Raw genomic sequence first — 19,069 nt, forward strand, 5'->3', positions numbered from 1 at the left:
GCTGCTCTAGTGGAAGGTGTCCCTGCCTGTGGCAGGGGGTTGGAGCTGGATGAGCTTTAAGGTCCCTTCCAACACAAACCATTCCATGACTCACACCAGGAGCTGCACCGGCACTTCCCAGGCTTGTGGGGCCGCAGAGGTGAGGGACAGCCCAAGGTTCCTCCCTTCATAGCAACGGTGACTCGTGTTCTGGGTCAGTCCCATTCAAAGCCACAAAAGCTGAGCTGTGCCCGGTGCTTGACGTGGCCCATGACCTATTTTGCCCATATCAGAGTAAAGGGCTGGATTTGCAGTTCTTGGAAATCAGTTCATCAGCCAGGCATTTCAGTAGGGTCACGTTCCAGGTGTATACATTCCAGGTATAATGGCATCCTCATACAAGAGTTTGGGGCTCAGGTGACTTCTCTTTACCCCATAAAGCCTTTTTAGAGGTGGTCTTAATAGTCTTAATACAGATGGGGAAATACTGGGTTAATTGTACCAGAGCACCAAAAAATAAAGGGCTAGCAAGAAAATCTACAATATAAAGACAATTTTATTGCCAATAAGCTCTTAAAACTCATTTTTTTTTTCCTGTTTCAGTAGGACCTTATTCTTCCTGATGAAAATCCGGTCATAGCATCTCTCATTAAAAATAAAATTATTTTGAAATAAATAAATATATAAAATAAATATCATATACATTTTATAAATAGTTTTGTCCCTATGCACAGTATCCATGCTTACATCTGAATAATGTTCCTTGCCCCATTCCCACCCCAACAGCAGGAAAAAACCCCCACGCGTCAGGACCAGTCCATGTAGCATCATCCTTGTAGCAAACTCCTGGGCTGCTTAAGCAGGGCACCACTCAAAGGGCTGTTTTCTTCCAGGTCACCATCCCCAGCTCAGCAGCAGCATCTGCAGCAGTTCTGTGGTCGTTTTCTTCCCTTCTCTTCCTTTTTAGCTGATTTTGGTTTCTTTCCCCACCCTGGGGATCAGGTTTGTTCACCTGCTTGTTCCTTGAAGCAACCATAACATTGAATACTCGGCCTCTCTTGTCGCGACCAGGTAAAGGAAGTGAATGAAAAGGAAAGATTACACGTAGGGTTCCCTCCCTTCCCTACCCCCTCCCCCATAAATAACCCAGGTTCTATATAGGCTTGAAACAAGGAGGAACAGCAGTGTCTGAATTCAATGTAAGTGCTTTCCTACGTCATCTACGCTTACAGGAATGATGGAATGACTATTAATATAGTGCTCTGGGAAAAAGCTTGGGAGCCCAAGTATGTACAGTGACGGGGGCAGCGGCAGGAAACATCACCTGTAGTGGAAGAGGTCTCTGTACATGGCAGGGATTTTGGCAGGGTCCACAGGCCTGGGTAAAAAATGGGTGAATTTCTGGTGTCTCTTAGTCCTGTACCCCTCGCGGGGGGAGCCGTCCTTGTTCAGAGCCACGTAGTAATGCCTCTCCGAGTCGGGGTGCTTGTAGAGGGTCGAGGCGTACGTGTTGTACCAGTTCTCTTCAAACTGCTCCCGGAAAACGCACTCCCGGGTGAGCTTCTTCTGCGGTGTGGGGGGGAGAAAAGACATTTGTGTCAAAAGTTACAGTGAAAACAGCTCTTTTCCTCCTTCCCTTCGCTTTTTTCCCTGTCATTTTCCCAGCTGCCCTCCCCTGACTCCCTGAGGACAGGGACTGCACTGCTGGGGATGTTTCCCCTGGCTGAGAGCTGGAAATGAGCACAAACCGGGACCCCAACACCTCTGAAGCTGGAGGAGGAAGGAGGTAAAAGGAGGAGGAGAAGGTGGGCGTGCACTCGGCAAAGGTGCCCAGTAACAAAAACCCAAACCAGGGCCGTAGCCAAAGTCTGAACCTGACAGCGAGGTCTCTGTGCTTCAGGGTGCGAGTTCTGTGCTCAGCAGCCCCGTCCACAGGTACCACACACACCAGAACTGCTCCCTTAGGTGAGGGACAACCTCAGGCAGTGCCTCAGGAGGGTTTATAGAGGAGCCAGCTCTGCTTTGAAAGCTGAGGGCACGTAACAGTACACACTGCAGCAGGAATGAAAGCATTCCTGGGGCCTTTCATCTTCTGAAGCGCCAGGTAGCTGTGATGTGAGGCCACAAGTCCTGGAGAGGGCTGGATGGGGATGTCTAACCCCGGGGAAGACGTACAGCAGTGATGGGTGATGGGATGTGTGTGCCGACCCATGGCTGGGATGGGTGGCACCAGTGTCACTGCAGCCACAACCAGCCTTTCCCTCAACCCTTCCAGCCAGGGGCTGTTGACAGCAGCCATTTGATGATGCATTTTCCGTTCATGCTCATTGCGCTTTCCATGTGCTACAGGGATGTGCCCAGACCATGAGGAGGGGGCTGTCCCTCTGCCCCACGAGGACATGCGTGGCTTTGTGTCGCAGAGGGACCCCCAGCCCATCCCATGAAGGGATTGCTGTGGGGGAGCTGGGAGTCCTGCAGATGAAAGGCTGTCTGCAAACGTAGGATGCTATAGGATTACAAACACTGCACCTACACGGTGAGCTAGTCAGGGAGGGAATGTATCTTACCTAGGGCATACAGAGTGCTAAGTAACTGCTGCGGCCTGCAGTAGATCTCTTGTCATAAGACCCAGAAGCTCCCCTGCACTCAGAGCCTGTTTTGACTGTTTTACTGTTAATTAAATAAACCCTGAGGTGAGTTGTGAGCCCTCCAAAACACCTTTGCCACCTGAGAACCAGGTACCGGGGCTTTCTCTTCCCAGTCCTATCCATACAGACTATTTTCTTTCTTCCCCTAGGATGTCTGCTCAGAACACATCAGAAGCTGCTGACCAGCTGAACCCACGTGCTGCTGCTTTGCCCCAGTTCACCTGCTCTGCACTGGGCTGTCCAGAGGTGCAGTGTGTGTGTGTCAGATGCTTGGAAAGCCTGGGGTGAGTCAATGTGGGATTCATTTCTTTCCAAACCCTGGGATGTCCCCACTGAGCCTGGCACTGTATGGGCAGTGTGCAGGGTGCTGCCTGTGACTGTCACTGCTCTATTAGTTGTGCTTCTGAAATCAGGGGGAAGCTTAACAGAAACCTTGGCACAAGGTGGCCAGGGACAGGCAGGGACACTGTCCCAAGGGGATTCCATGTCACTGGGGATGGCTGGCTCTGGCTGTATCAAAACATACATCAAAACTGGCACAGAGGGAAATGACAAACTGCTGATTACACCTGTACTGTAACCTCCTAAAATGCCAGTGTGATGCTAATGCTGCTGTCAGGTGCTGTTTTATGGACCTCTATTTAGGAATACTGGAGTGACTTTTGATGCTGAAAAGCCATCGTGGTATTTCTGTTTCTGTGTCGTAACCTGTACTCAGGCCCTAGAGTTTAATTGACCCATCATGAAACTGCTGATTCATCAGCAGAGCTGCAGGGTTTGGAAGCAGGAAGGGAACAGGCAGGGCTGTGTCCTCCTTTCCACCAGTAAAAGCTGCAACTCCAAGAGGTGCTGAGCAGGGTTTGACAGGAGAGGTGCTGCTCTAGGCTCCAGCCCTGTGTTCTGAACTGTGCTTTAAGGTTCGTTTATGTTTTATGGAATCCTGGTGGTTTTGCTTTTTATCTGTCTTGAACATTTGTAATTTAACCACTGCCTCCACATTTAACTTCAGTGTAGGGTAGATGTTATTACAAAAATGAAGTGGAAAAGTAAGGTTTTGATTCATGTTAGATTCTCTCATATAGACATCAGTAAGTGCATCTTAAATAGTGGAAGGGTCTGCAGCAGTCTCAGATGGGAATGGGAGAAGAAAAGATGATGGAAACTCATGGTTTACTGTTTGCTAAGCAAAGGTTTTCAGAAAGCTTCTCTATATGCAGAGTACCCAAGTTTAAGTCCCTGTGCTATGAGGTTGAGCTGATCTGGTTAGAGGAAGTACATGCCTCCCACTTTGGTTTAAAACTGGTTTGTTTTGTTATTTAAACTTAGTGTGATCCATGTTTAAAAATCAATATCCTCATCATATACAGGGTAGTGCTGAGATCTAGGAAGAGGCGTTTAAAAGATCACACGTGGGTGATGGGTTGAATTAAAGGCAATGGGGCATCTGAAGAAAAAGCACCAATGAAGCACAGCAGCTACCGAAAAGGAAACCTCAACCTGGCTACCTAGAATGCAGTTAATAATTCAAAATAGAAGTGATTCTTCCAGCTAAGTAGAAATAACTGGTTTACATTGAGTTAAGTAATTAGGAATTGAGTTAAATTAGCTGGTAGGAAGCACCTCTGCCCAGCTGTTAAGACCTCAACTCAGCTTCCATTAGTTAAAGAGCTGTAATAGGGATGTAACACCTGCAGATGGGTGCAGACCGTGACCATGCAGAGTGCAACACTGATGTATTAGGCAGTGAAAGCCCCAAAGCAGCCCCTGGATTTATGCTATATTCCCCCCCCCCCCCCCCCCCGCCTTTAGTTGACTGTTCTCACACCATTTCTGAAAGGCAAAACCTTGACAAGCACGCCAGCTCTCCCGGCACGAGTGCATCCTCCCTCCACAACCCTATTGCACTTATATCATTTATGTTACAACAACAGTGGCATCAGGATAGGATGGAGGCATGCGGCAGCCCAAGAACTTTGGAGGCCTGTGGCAGACACAGCTCATGACACTGATGAGGGCCCACAACCCCCTTGCTGCGGATGTTGTTTAACCCCGTACACTTACCGACCCATAGAGCTCGCCTCTCTCATTCATGCCGAGGTAGAGTCCTGAGTCCACCCCACGGATGCTCACCAGCCCCACTGCCAGGCTAATAAACTCCAAAATCCCTGAAACAGGAAAAGAAGTCCAGATCATACAGAGAATAAACCCACCACCAGGCTCACGTGACAAACCAGCCTTTCCCAGCCCTTGCAGACCCTGTTTCCCTTATTTATAACAACAGTCTATAGCCCATATGTGTGTAATCTTCAGACTCTAGGCTTCTCCCCACCAAAGAGGAATTGCCTTTGCTAATAAGAAAAGGATTGCTGGGTTTTGTTGGCTTGGTTTTGGGGCATGGGGCTTGGTTTTCCCTAGTTATCACCAAGAAGACAGATGTAGAAACTTGTCTCTAACTCACTAGACATTTCAGAAGGCAGTTACCAGGCTGGGTTTTGCTCTTCACTAAAAGGAGAGTGACTTTTGTCACCAAGGGGCTTCTGCTTTGAGGTTATAGTCCCATGTGTTTCAAAGTGATGAGTTCAACAAAAAGAAGTAAAAAGCCCTAGAAGAGATGTCTGTGAGGGCCACCTTCATCCTGGCACTCCAGTGGGGTACTTGCCACCCCCAGGTGTGTATATAAGCCACAGGGATAAAATCCAGCTTCAAATACATATAGGTAGAAAAACATCTTCCTCTGCAGCCTGTGGTGTCATGGAGCTGCCGGTCCTTCCTCCGTCACCCTGAGCCTCCTGCCAGCCCCTGCCTGGTCCAGCAGCATCTGTGCTCCGTGGGCTTCAGCCTACACGGATGGTGTCAGATGCTCCAAACAATGAGGGGCAGCCTCATTTCCTCTGGCAAAGACATCATCAGGGTCAGCAGTTGTTGTGATGGAGGGAAGACTTGGAACAGGAGAACCCTTGGTGAAGCACTTAAAACCAAACAGCCCCTAAATAGGTGTGTCTGAACTGGTAACTGCTCTGAACAAAGCCAACATCACAAGTGGTGGAGACCTTCAGACTCCGCAGGAAAACCTCCTGAAGGCATTGGTGGGACCGTGTTTGACTCTGGGTATCACACTCTTCCTCTCTACAGGTCACGGGCAGTCTTTAGCTGGGAAGTAGCAGCAGAGAAAGGAAGAAGGTTTTCAACATCCCATCTAATGGCTGGATGAGACGTTGCCATTGCCAGGAGGGCAGACTTGCTCTAACCTTTAGCATGGCTCCAGACCTCTTAATATAGCTCCCAAAATGCCCGGTCCTGAGCAATTGCTGCTCTGATCAGGTTACCTCCTTTTAAAAGTCTGCCTTGAGTCTAAAATCACCGCGTGACAGCGGCCACCTGAGCCGCCTGGCTCCAGTCACCCCTTGGCTTGAGGCATGTGTCTTCTGCTCGGCCAGGCCTGGGTGCGACAGCTCTCAGACAGTAACTGCATCACCACCTAAATATAGGACAGACCAGATGGTGATGGGCACCTCTGTCCCCCTTTGCTCAATGCATGCTCATCAGTCAGAAGCTGGCTGCAAGAATTAGTCTTCTTACCCTGTTATCAGGCTCTTTATCCTCCTTCTGCCCTGCCTACTCTGGTTCTTGCACATCAAATCCAGCCCTACTGCAGCCACAGGGTGATGGGGGCAAAGGGAGATGCAATACAGACTTGGGAGCAGCAATTCCATGAGGCAAACAGGGAAGCAAACAGCAGAAGACACGCATTATGGACTACTGCAGGTATTTTCCCAGGTGAAACATGCCTGGAGACACATTGCCTTCAGAAACACCAGGAGCAGGCAGCGCAGGCAGGGACAGCAGCCTTCTCAAGCCAAGCAGGCAGACCAGGACCCTGGCTCTGCTCTGCTTGCTCCCTGGTAGTTATTGTGGTTTCTTATCCGAGAAGAAGCCCACAGATGGGGAGGGAAGAGGTGCAGGATGAGGGATGTTCTTCTGCCTCTGCTACCCACCAGTTCTGACACATGGAGGGAGTTACTGAGCTGCTGTCTGTTTCCGTTTTCCCATCTGCGGGACAGAGATGATGACAACCACTGTTTGAAAAGGGAGTGAAGGATGACTGACAACAACTAGAGAGTGTAAAAAGTTGTGCAGGGAGTAAAGGAATACCGGGATACCCAGAAACGGGGGAGTCTTTCCCAGGCTGGAGACAAATGGATGTTCATGTGAAAAACATCTGGTGACTGGAGAGCAGTAGATGGACCTTCCTATAGGTACAGTTCTCAGTTGTCAGCACCAGCATTTTTGTGTCTTATTTGTCTTATTTTTCCTCCTGGGAAGCAGGAAAATGCTGCTGGTCTCATTAGAAACCAAGGGATGTCCAAGGCAGGGAAATGAAGAGCTTTGCTTGAGCATACCCGCAAGCACACCCGGTACATGGCACATGAGTCCAGGTCTCCAAAGGCCTGGTAAGGAGCAACCTGGAGCAGCATTAACATCTCCCCTCCCTGGGTGGGTGGGTGACACCCCTCATCTGGTGCAGTTTGGGTAAATACATGCTGGTTTTGCAAACGAAACCTCTCCAAGGTGTGCCCATGTCCATCTCCTCTGACAACATCCCTTGCAATACTCCCCTTTCCTGATCTCCAGGTGGCACTTGGAGACGTGCAAGAAAGACAGCTCTGTCGAAACAGCATTGAGAACGTAGCTTAAACCTGCAAAAGTGAGGAGACAGAGTGAAGGCTGGAAAAAAGTGGGTGGATATCCATCCTGTCCTCAGCTCACTCCAACTGCTGCAGCTCCGTACATCTGATCTGCAGCAGCACAGGGAGCGGTCACTGGGGCCGGCTCAAGAATTCTCTTCCCGGTTGTAGCGGTGTGTGTCTGTGGTGAATGTGCCTCTTTTTGGCTTGTTTCTGCCCCCCAGGACTTGGCTTTTCTCTTTCTTTTCTCCTTGCTTTGATTATTCACTGTTTGTTCCTTGAGCCTTTCTAGAGAATTATTGGGAGAGATTTGATTAAGACTCCGATGGGATTCATTTACCACCAAAAGCACGGAGTAATCTCCCAAGCTTTGCTCTGCAGGGACCTGCACGCTCTCGCCTTACTATAAACCATCCCTCAAAGAACAGTTCAGCTCCTTGCACCTGTCTCTTCTTACATGACTGACTTCAGGAGCCGGGTACAGAAACATCAGATGTTGTATTAATGGCTGCAAACCTAAAGCTTCGGCTAAAAACCTGAACAACTGCTCAGCAACAGGTGCACCATTGTCTGAATGGCAAAATCGACAGCAAAACTCTCCCTGGAGGTTTCATTGGCTTCCCTAGGAGCTGGCATTGCAGATCCATTAGCAGGTTTGTACTCAAGAGCAGCTTCGTTTGCTGCCTTTATTAGTCTGCAGTACAAAGTCAAGGCCTTTTCTCCCTCAAAGAGCCACTGGTGTCACTTGTTTAACACTGCTGTAAAACAGGCATGAGGCAGAGAAGGAGCAATTCCTCCTGGTGTGCATTTTCCTGGTGAATTTGTCTTGGTTTCATTCCAAGAAGGAGTCTCACGGGACACTAATGTCAATCCAAACCCCCTCCAGATTTTGACTGTCCTTTATTTCTTTGTACAGGAAGGGTCTTAGCAGATGCAGGGGGCACAGATACATTCTTGAAAACACTTTATTCTGTCTGGGATGACTTAGGTGGAGCTGGTGGCTCCGAGCATGAATCTGGGCACTTCAGTGTGAGAAGAAGCTTTCTTCCAATAGTCCTGGAGGGCTTCACCAAAGTCTGTGTTAAGCCTCCTCTAGTGAAAATAAGCTGTGCCACATTGTTCTTGCATGAAGCTGTGTTTTTACAAGTATGAAATATCATGTTCCAGAAGACAGGTGTGATTTAGGAGTGCTCCAGCCCTTGACAGATGAGAGGGAATAGTTACAGTGATGGCTCAGGCAGTGTTTGTCCTGTGGTCACATCCCCTGAATACTGTGGTACAGAAGAACTCCTCCTTTTAACCCTCGCTGTTAGGACCTCGGTTCTCTGCTCTTCATCACCAGGACTTCAGCTCTTTGTTTTCCTCTCTGGAAGACATGGATGTCTTGTACATTTGGTAGCTTTTGGCTGTGCATGGGAGGGTGCAGATACTGTCCTTCTCTTCCTGAAACACTTCTAGTATTAAGACACAGAGATGCAAAGTCCAGTTCTATCTTACATCCCATCTACAGCTGGATATGTGCCTCCACTGCAGTGTCACAGCCATCCATGGAGCACGTTAATGGTATCAGGGAGCACCTTCCAGCCCCAGGTTCTTGATCCACCACACCACCATACTGGATTGAAGCATTTCCCCAGATGCTCCTAGATCTAAGGCCGCTTTAAACTGCTGCCCTTAAGCCCTTGTCTAGCTCTGTATCCCTCACCACAGTTGTATAGTTCCCTAGAATCACTCAGGCTGCCTGTTTCTGTAATAAGTTACTGCTTTCTGATTGCTGCATGCAAAATTTAGGAATGCATCGATACATGACATCCTAATATGAACCATACCAGTAACATTGGAATTTAAATATTCATGGCTACCGAATGCAGATGGTGAATGCTCTGTGCCAATATGTTATTGCTTTGAGTCTCTGCTGAAGCGAGGTTCAGTCCAACTTGATCTGAACACGAGGATTCCAGTCTAATCCCTTGGGGCTTTGTCTTGCAATTACAACAAATAACTATTTATTTTACACTGCCTCTGGGAAAACCCTGAAGCAGAAAACTATAGTATCTGAAGTCTGGTCTAGTTTACGGAGCTGGATGCTGACTGCTAAAGCACTTAGGGAATGCCAATGCTTCGATTTATTGGATGCACTGTGTGACTTAAGCCAAAGCATGCAAAATTCATGAAAGGTTTTAGTCTGTCCAGTGTGTTTTCCCAAAGTTTGCTTGCACCCAATCTTTATAAAAAAATGGAACTGAGATAAATGCTTCCACTTGAAACTGGCTGCTTACTTAATGTAATACATAAAAAGAGCTGATAGAAATCCTACGTGGCAGATTGAACTAAGCCCAAGCAGATGCAATGGGTTCGCTTTCAGTTTCTTTTAACATGGAGACTCATCACGGATTGTAGCATGAAAGGTTAAATGTGTGTGTCTTTGGGGAGGTAATTACAGAACGTGTGCCCCACGAGCCTATGAGTACCTGCCTCCGACCCGTGGGTTATGACTTTCTTGTTGATTTAGGCAGGGACATGCCATGCACACACCTGGTGTTTATGGAAAGTGCCCTACGGAGATAAGCTTCTCCAATTGTTCCAAACCCTGCCTTTCACCACCACCACCAGCAGCACCCTTCCTGGAGTATCGGAAAAGACTGATTGCAAACAAGTAAAGGCAAAAAGAACCCCCTCTGAATTCCTTCCACCGAGCAGTTAAATCACCTGAAAGCCATAAAAACTCTTGCGAGCACTTCTTGCAACCTGCTGACAACTGAGCTGAGGTCACTGGCATGGGACTCGCTGATAGCTTACACAGACACCTGCACTAGATGCTGAAGTAGCGGGAATTTTTCTTAGCTGTGCTCAAACTCACTGTACTCCTTCGCCTGCGGCTTGGGATGCATTTTTTGAAGCTTACATACAGTCTCATTAGAGATCCCAGCTCTCGTGTGACACTGATACAGGCGCTGCCGTCTTCCAGCTGTACCCCAGGCAGCAAGGTAATTCCAGGGCGCTCTGCCTATTGTTCCATCTTCTCCTTTCTCTCACGGGTCCCCGGAGCGATTTTCCCCCTCCAGCTTCCCCATTCCCTTTCCAACGACCTCCCTGAACCAAGCTTCTGACACCCATCCAGCCAACTGCTCCCTGCCCACTTTGGGGAGACGCTCTTCTAATGAAACTCATTGCAAGTAGAAGAAATCAGCTCACAAGTATTTGCAGAGACCAAAAAAAAAAAAGAGGAAAACCATCATAATAATTTTAAAAAGCTAGGAATTTCCTTTTCCAGCGTGCTCTCTCCTTTCCTTTGCCTCCCTCACCACTAACTTCAGAGGCACAGCTAGAGCTGATCTTCACCCCCCCCCAAACTTTTCTTTCCCGTTTCCCCTTGCTAAGGCACGTTTTTGTGCACCTGCAGAAGGGCTGAGCGCCGGGAGAGTAGGAAATTGGAAATAAAAACTCCCGCATTGCCGGGGAGTGAGCGCATTTGTTTAGGAGTCTAATTATATCTGTCCCGGGATGATTTATATTAGCGGGGTAATTAGCTGTGTTCGTAGGGCACCTGCTCCCGGCCCGGCCGGGCACCCCCGCTCCGTTCCCTTCCCTTCCCTCTCTTACCGAAGCGGCTGTGGTCCTGCCGGGTGCCCTGCACCGTGCCGTTGGGGAAGATCTCCAGGTGGAAGCCGGTGCGGCAGTAGAGCTGCCGCCGCCGCAGGATGCCCTTGAGGTGAGCGAAGTCGGTGGGGGAGCCCCGCTGCAGCCGCCCCTCGATCTGCCCCAGGCGCTCGTTGAGGAAGCCGGGGGAGTCGGCGAGGGGCAGCGCGGCGCCCAGCGCGGGGGGGAAGCCGTGCAGGTCGGGGTCCAGCGCGCCCAGGAAGCCGCCAACCTCGGCCATGGGGCCGCGGGCGCGGGGTGGGGGGAGCTGGGCGGCTGAGCGGAGAGGCCGCTCAGAGCGCGGGCTGCGGCCGCCCGGCCCCGCGCTGCCGGCCCCGGCCCGGCCCCGCGCTGCCCGCGCCTCCCATAGCTGGATGTGTCCCGCGGCGGATGCAAACTGCACTTTATATACGTACACACTCCCCTTACATTGACATATTGGATATTTAAATGCAAGCCACACCTCACTGGCATCCCCTTCGGCTGTTGCTGGGTTGGTTGGTTTTTTTTTCTTCCTTCTTCTCAGATCCATTTGCCTTTTTTTTTTTTTGCCTTTTTTTTTTTTTTTCTTTTGGAAAGATTAAAAATCCCACCCGGCTTCACTCCCTCTTTTATTATTAAAAAAATGGCAGGAAAAAGCTACACATCGCAGTGAGGCAGAACAGCTCTTGGCAGCTCCCCGCGAAGCCGCCGATGAAATCATGGAGCCCCCGCACGCACCCGGCCCCGCGCCGCCGGCAGCCCCCCGGGCCTCTCCCGCATCTCCCCGCGGGGGAGACCCCCGGATCCCCGCAGCCCCGGCACGGAGCGGGGCGGGTCTGCCCCTGTGTGTGTGTGTGTACCCCACCTCAAACGGGCACGGTGGAAAACCCAACACGTGAGGAGCGGGCTCGGGACGCGTGTTTAGAGGAACGTGTAAAGCCGCAAGCGGTCTGTCTGGAAAGAGGTCCCGCGGGCTCTGCGCCGGGTTTACAGGCGGCGGGGCGGCCCGCGGGCTCCCTCCCCACCTTCCCCATGCTGGAAACAGGTGTTTCCGCGCTCTTCCCGGCCCGCCGACACCGTATCTGCAACGGCAGCTGCCGGCCGCGCTGCAGACAGACGGAGTCAGGCTCCGGGAGACGGGCGGGGGGGGACACACAAACACAGACGGGAGCGGAGGGACCGGACCCCCCCACCAGCCCCGCCGCGCCCCGCCGGGGCCGCCCTGCCCGCCAGGCGGCGCTGCTGCTCGCGGCACGGCCCCGCTCCGGCCCGGGGCGCTGGGTTCGTTCCGTGCCGCCGGCGGGGAGCTGCGGGGGCCCCGGTAAGCTGCGGAGTCGGGCTGGGATTTCATGTCTCTAAAGGATCGTGGTGCCCCGCCATGGGCGAGAGTGAACCACGGATAAACCCCCCAGGCCACCAGCCCGCTCTGCTGCTGGAGGCGCCTGGGGCAGGAGCAGCTCCTCCGGGGAGCATCAGCGTCCGGAGCTGAGATGGCAGTTGTGCCGCCCTCAGAGGGTCTTCCCAGCCGCGTATCCCCATAGTGGGTCTCTTCCACCAGTGACAGACCCTCAGCGGATCTCTCCCCTCAGTTGGTCCACCATGATGGGTATTCCCTCAGTGGGTCTGTCCCCTCAGTAAGTATCTTCCTTCAGTAGGATTCCCCTCAGCAGGTCTCCCCATGGTAGGTACCTCTTCCGTGGGTCTGTTCCCTCAGCAGGTATTTTCCTTCAGCAGGTCTGCCCTCAGTGTGTCTCCCCTCAGCAACTCAACCTCATGGCAGGTTTCCCCTCAGCAGGTCTCTCCCCTCAGCAGGTCTCTCCCCTCAGCAGATCTCTCAGTAACTCAACCCCATGGCAGGTTTCCCCTCACCACATCTCTCCCCTCAGCAAGTCAGCCCCATGGCGGGTTTCCCCTCAGCAGATCTCTCCCCTCAGCAGATCTCTCCTGTCAGTAACTCAACCCCATGGCAGGTTTCCCCTCAGCAGATCTCTCCCCTCAGCAGGTCTCTCCCCTCAGCAGATCTCTCCCCTCAGCAGGTCTCTCCCCTCGGCAGATCTCTCCCCTCGGCAGGTCTCTCCCCTCAGCAGGTCTCTCCCCTCAGCAGATCTCTCCTCTCAGCAGGTCTCTCCCCTCAGCAGATCTCTCCCCTCAGCAGATCTCTCCTCTCAGTAACTCAACCCCATGGCAGGTTTCCCCTCAGCAGATCTCTCCCCTCAGCAGGTCTCTCCCCTCAGCAGATCTCTCCCCTCAGCAGATCTCTCCTGTCAGTAACTCAACCCCATGGCAGGTTTCCCCTCAGCAGATCTCTCCCCTCAGCAGGTCTCTCCCCTCAGCAGGTCTCTCCCCTCAGCAGATCTCTCCCCTCAGCAGATCTCTCCTGTCAGTAACTCAACCCCATGGCAGGTTTCCCCTCAGCAGGTCTCTCCCCTCAGCAGATCTCTCCCCGCAGGGGTTACCCCACAGTGTGTGTCTCCCTCCCCTCAGGAGGTCTCACCCCACAGCAAGGTGCTTCTCCCCACATCCACCCCAGAGGGAGGTTCAAAGGGCCGTGGCATGCAGGCTCCCTTCCCGCAGGCCGGGCAGCGCTCTGTCGCGAAGGTACGAAGGAAATGGTGATGTTAGGCGGTTGAACAGCACACGTGTGCCTGCAGTGGGTGAGGGATCTGGTTTTGAAGGGGGAGTGAGGGTGTTTTTTTCCTGTCAGAGTGGTGGCTGTAAACTGGGTGTATTTGAAGCAGACCTTGACACATGAAGCCTAAACCCATGGGTTTTATAGAAATCCAGTCTGCTCTAGAGGCAGTAAAATCTACAGAAGTGTATTTGTTGACTGTTTGTTTATCATGTATGGTTACATGGAGATACCATTGCCTGAGGAGTTCAAGCATCCCACTGCAGAGAGTATGATTTGATTTCGGTAGTATCCATATGAAGACTTGGGTGTGATGAGGTAACTGAGGGAAATAAACCATGCCTCGGTGGAAATGTCGGAGGTGCAAATAGATAGGGGGGATGGACACAGGGACAGGGCACCCCAAACCCAGAATCACTGTTAAAGACATAATCCTGTAAATGCTGTGAATTTAACGCATGTAATTCATACAGTGTAAATGATCCCACTGCAATCAGGTATGCTCTTCTGTAAAGCCTGGTTTTGCTGAAGTAAGTGTGGGTTTTGCCTCTGAATTCATAACGGCCATCTTATTTGTGAACATGTCTGAAGCTTGACCCCAGGTGTATTAAGAAGGGAGAGGATAAAAAGGTTTCCTCATCAGAGGGCTAACTCTACAGAGGCTTCTGCACTGACTTCAATAGCCTCTGGATCCGTTACAATATCCTTAAGCCCAAATCCTTACAAGCACTTAGACAGACACTTAGGATACTGAAAGAGGTAACAGAGTTCAATTAGATTACAGCAAAATCCAAGATAAAGTAAAAACCACAAACCTGCATGTTTAAGTAATGTGTAACAACAGCAGCGCAATCCCCCAACCAAGCTGACATTCCACACTTAACTCTCATGATTATGGTCAGCTTTTGAAGTGTCCACAGTATGTTTTATTGAGAAGTTGTCCAGGCTGGCACAACGTGTTCTATTTAGGCACAACGGGATGCGGAAAAGGTAGCTTTCTCTCTCTCTTTTTTTGTCTTTAATTTCCTGGTTTATTTATGCTTTTACTAAGCTGAGGAAAAAGCAGAGATTTGTATCCTGTGTTGTATGAAGAAAAAAAGGGCATGTATGTTAAATACTTGAAGGCTATCATGTTCAGTGATTTTTTTTTCATGTATTGCATAGAATATAGTTCTGCACTCGGTGACGTCTTAAAAGAGGACAGAAACTTGTACATAGTTTGTGTCACATAACATAATGTGTTGCCAAATTAATTTTGCACTCTGCTTTGTTTCATTCAGTTCTGCCAGGTTTATTCTTTGATTATACCTTGTATTGTCTGCCTTGGGAACTGAAATGGTTACTGCCAAACTGCTCTGCCTTTCCATTCACAGGAGAATTAGCAACGATACTAATACCCAGTTTGCTAAAATGGACCTTGCAGTCCCCTTCCCATACACTGTAGAAACCTGTGTGTAACAAAGTAGTAAAAATATTAATGGCATTTGTTTGCAAAAGGATTGCTATTCATGGAGAGCAGCCACATTTGATATCTGATTATAAAATCAAAGGGAGAGCAGGACTGGGGTCAAAGCAGTAAATTAATTAGAAAAGAGCAAGACAAATAAATGCAATGAGCAGATCTGAATACTGCATGTCCTCTGCCTGGGGCAATCCCATTTGGTAAAGAAAAGATCAAGACAGCTGAAAAATATTTGAAGTAACAATGGCCATGAATGAAAAATCAGATGTGAAGAATATCTGAGGATAAAAGAGCTTTAATAAATAATACTTCTGCTTCCTTAGCACTTCCCACCTCGGGATCTCAAAACTATTTATGTGCACTGATGAATTAAGACTCGCAACCAAGGTCACTGCTGTGCATCTCCTTTTTCCCAGGCAGTCGCTTTTTCCACTAGGAAATGTTGTTCAAAGGATATTGATGGCATTCTATATTTGTTTGGGATTTCGGATGAGGAGCAGCCCTGCTGGAGCAGTAGCACCGACCAAGTTTCTGTGTATCCAGAAACCAGACACGTGCACTGTGACTGCGCAGGGAGCCCTTCTGCCTTTTGTTGTGTGGCGACCATCTGTGCCGCACATGCAAGGAATGTCTGAGGTTTCCCAGCAGATAAATAGGGCAACCTCCTTTGTGAGGGGGTGAATAAACACATTTTCTTAAGGGGAGCAGAGGATGGTTTATTGGTTTTCATCTTTGATTGTTTTTACTTAAGCTGCTATTATTATTATGTTTTGTAGTACCACTGCCAGGCCCTAGACCCTGTTTTTGCTGGATACTGCGTTAAGATGTGTGTCACAAACCAGAGTCCTTGACCTGAGGAATCTCACTGCTGTCTTGTGGAAGGATTTCTGACAGAAGGCAGCACGAATGAGACAACAGGATTTCAATCATTGTATAGAAGTATGTATATGTTTCCGTGGCAAGTTTAGAAGTGGTGCCAGAATGAAGGTAAAGGTCTAAGGGAAAAACCTTCAGACTTCCCTAACCTGGGTCTTGAGATCAGGTGCCTGAATAAATGAGGTGATTTACAAAAGCAGAAGTACCCACCTTTCCCAGTTATTGTTTATTTTGGTGTCAAACATGAACCTGCTGGTTTTAGTAATCCCAGTATGATTGGCAAGTAGAAAGCAGAATCATTTTGGTTCACCTCTGACTCACAAGCGCCCCCCATTTGGAGACAATTGCTGTAACTAAGATCTGTAGACTTTAGGGGAGCAAGTTATGGACAAGCACCTGCAAACAAACATCAGAGCTTTGTTGACCTTCACAAATGCAGTTTTGCCTTGGTTCTTTCTCATTTTAAAATTTCAGGTAATTACTCTCCCTGAAAAATTACACTTTTCTTGGCACAGGTTTGAGTAAAATGGTGAAATCCTGTCACTGACATATTTTTTTGACCATGGTTTGAGAAACAGTCAAGAAAAGGGTAGCAAGTAATCTGTTTGAGCAGAGTTGTCACCTGATTCATAGGCTCATAGCTGCTAAGGGATGGTGGGGTGTTGAGTTAGCAGTGAGTCACTTCCTTCTCTGTTTTCACTGATGGAGAAGAAAAAGATAAGGAGGCTGTTCAAGTTGCAAAGCATTTTCAGGTTGCTGGGGTCTGTAAGGAGTAAGATCATAAAGCACAGCTTTACTCTGTTGTTGAAGGCTTACCATGACTCCAAATTCTATCCTATGCCTAGACCGTGACTTGAAGGTTTAATCTGTGTTTTAAAGCACCTGTCTGGCATGGCAATATTCAACAAACTTGATAGGCAGTTCATTCAGTAGTTCTCCAGAGGTGCTTAAGCTCAGAAGCTCTCAGTCACCAGGATGTAAGTCACTGTGTGGCTTACAGCTGAATGTACTAGATAGAGTAGCTTTATCGACTCTAGAAGTTAGTTCTTTCTAGTGGATTTGTCTCTTTTGCTGTAGTTAGGTGATGAAAAGGAGGATAAAATTTAACTCTTTCCTGGAAAGCACAGACTCTGAACATACCTAAGGAAACAAAAGCACCAGTTCTGCTCCTACTCAAGTAAAAAATGCTGTCATTTCTTACATTACTCTTCTAAGTGTGCACCCTATAGCAGCCTTCTACAGAGTTATCCGTGACCAAGCAGGGGTAGGTGTTTACATCTGCATCACTTAGTAATGGCCAAATATCAAAAAGAGTCACAGCAAAGGTCTGTCTGGCCCCGTATCCTGCCCCTGATAATGGCTAATAACTTGTGTATGGAAAACAGGATGAGTAGAGAGTGATACTTCCTTTGGTAAACCGTCCCAGCTTCCAGCGGTTTCTGGTTTAGAGACCTTCCTGAGCTGGAGCCTGCAGCTGTATCATTGTTTTTGATATTCCTTGATGGACCTTTTTCCATAAAATGGTCTAATGGTTTTTTGAAACCCACTTGTATTTTTGGCTGCCATAACATCCCGTGGCAGTGAGTTCCACAACATCATTAGGTATTGTGTGAAAACGAATTTCCTTTGTTTGCTTTTGAACCCGCTTGCTGCCTGCCAGTTTGAGCTGGTGCCCTATGTTTTCTGCTAAGACTACTTTAAAATAATCATTGCTGTTTACCTTTTCCAGCTTGTCTAGAACTTAATTGTTATTCTCCTTGTTTTCCAGGTTGAAAGGCTTTGGCTTGCTTGAGTTCTCCCTGTGCTAAGGCTTTCTAATATTTCTTGTCCTGCTTTGGTTCACCGTTGTTCTTGCCCTTTCTGTAGCTTTGTATTTCCATGATTACTGGAACTGTGCTCAGTATTGAAGAGATGGGCATATTATGGATTTGTACAGAGCAATAATGCCATTTTCTGCTTTGTTCTCATTCTTCTAAAAATTCCTAACTGGATAGTTTTTCCAAACTGCTGACACTGTGCCAATCTCAGAGAACTATCCACTTCTCCAGGACTTCTTTCATGACTGGTAACAGGTGACTTAAAGCACAGTGAGAATGGCTTTTCCCCCATACATTATTTTTTGATTATGAACTTGGAGTTAAATTTACTATTTTAATATCCACTCACTGAATAAATTTGAGGTTTCATTTTGGGGAGTGGCTTTGTATCATCAGCCACCTACCCACAGCATTTGCAGATCATTTATGGAATATGGAACAGCAGTAGTCACATCACAGACTCTATTCTGAGCCCACTGGGGAGTCCCCCATCGCTGACACTGAGCATCTCTGTCTCTTGGTTATGATCTTTTCACCAGTTATGTATATCATTTATTCTCACTTTCATTTTTCTTGCAGTGAGGCTCAGTTATGAGCGAGGCTTCATACCATAGTTAATAGTCTGGCAATTTCCCATGTGGTATCTGTGGGGATTATCAGTTAATCCTCATATCATTTTGTTATTTTCATCTGTGCTGCTGCCTTAAATTCATTCTCCTTGCAAGAAGGCTGTAAGTTTCTGTGTTAAACATAGATACAAAGATTCATTAAGCTTTTGTGCTATTGCCTTATCACCTGGGAGCTTTTTTAAATACCTCGCTCAACTCTTGGTACTGTGAACTGTTCAGACTGAGGCACAGATTTACACAGTGCAACAGAGGTCTGCATTTTCCTGTGATCAAGTTGCTTGGAGATTTTTGGCCCAGTAGCTGAACTTCTCTGTATCTCTCCTTAAGGGTAATGACACTGGTTCTCTCACTGGAGAACCAAACATGAAATGTATTAGTGTGTGGAGTGGAGTTAGGAATTCTGAGCTCAAGGTTCTTCTAGAATAAATGGGTGATTAGATGGCACATCCTGAAATAAAGATCAGAGGGGCAGAGAAGAGAAAAATAAAATAAATAAACCCCCCTTTCCTAATGATGCTAAAAGTTTTGGCGTTTTTGCTGGTTGAAGCTTTTTAACTTAACAGCTAATGGTTCACATTGGTCATGTTACTTCAGTTCATTATATAGTACTGGTTAATTTGTATAGTATGATTATAGAGACATATACAAGTGTTTCAAAATGTAAATAAATTGATTTGCTAATTATTCTGTACTTATTCTTTTCTGTGTATAAATTCTCTTCAC

At 48.4% G+C, this 19,069-nt stretch overlaps 1 protein-coding gene across 2 annotated transcripts; it reads right to left on the reverse strand.

The window, feature by feature from the left end:
- Positions 1-517: 517 nt before the first annotated feature.
- On the reverse strand, positions 518-11,374 carry FGF16 (fibroblast growth factor 16). 2 transcript variants are annotated; one of them, XM_061445766.1, is made up of 3 exons: positions 10,916-11,374; positions 4,689-4,792; positions 518-1,545 (listed from the first exon to the last, which is right to left on the reverse strand). In XM_061445766.1, the coding sequence occupies exons 1-3, from the start codon at positions 11,190-11,192 to the stop codon at positions 1,300-1,302; spliced, it is 627 nt and encodes a 208-aa protein (XP_061301750.1). In that variant the 5' UTR covers positions 11,193-11,374; the 3' UTR covers positions 518-1,299. The 2 variants fall into 2 exon arrangements, with proteins under 2 accessions (XP_061301750.1, XP_061301751.1); XM_061445767.1 differs by lacking the exon at positions 10,916-11,374 and adding an exon at positions 10,710-10,761.
- Positions 11,375-19,069: the final 7,695 nt, after the last annotated feature.

Source organism: Pezoporus flaviventris, unplaced genomic scaffold (genome assembly GCF_033815535.1).
Source record: "Pezoporus flaviventris isolate CSIRO_AGI_PZ_B2104156 unplaced genomic scaffold, CSIRO_AGI_Pfla_v1 ptg000005l, whole genome shotgun sequence".
NCBI lineage: Eukaryota > Metazoa > Chordata > Aves > Psittaciformes > Psittacidae > Pezoporus > Pezoporus flaviventris.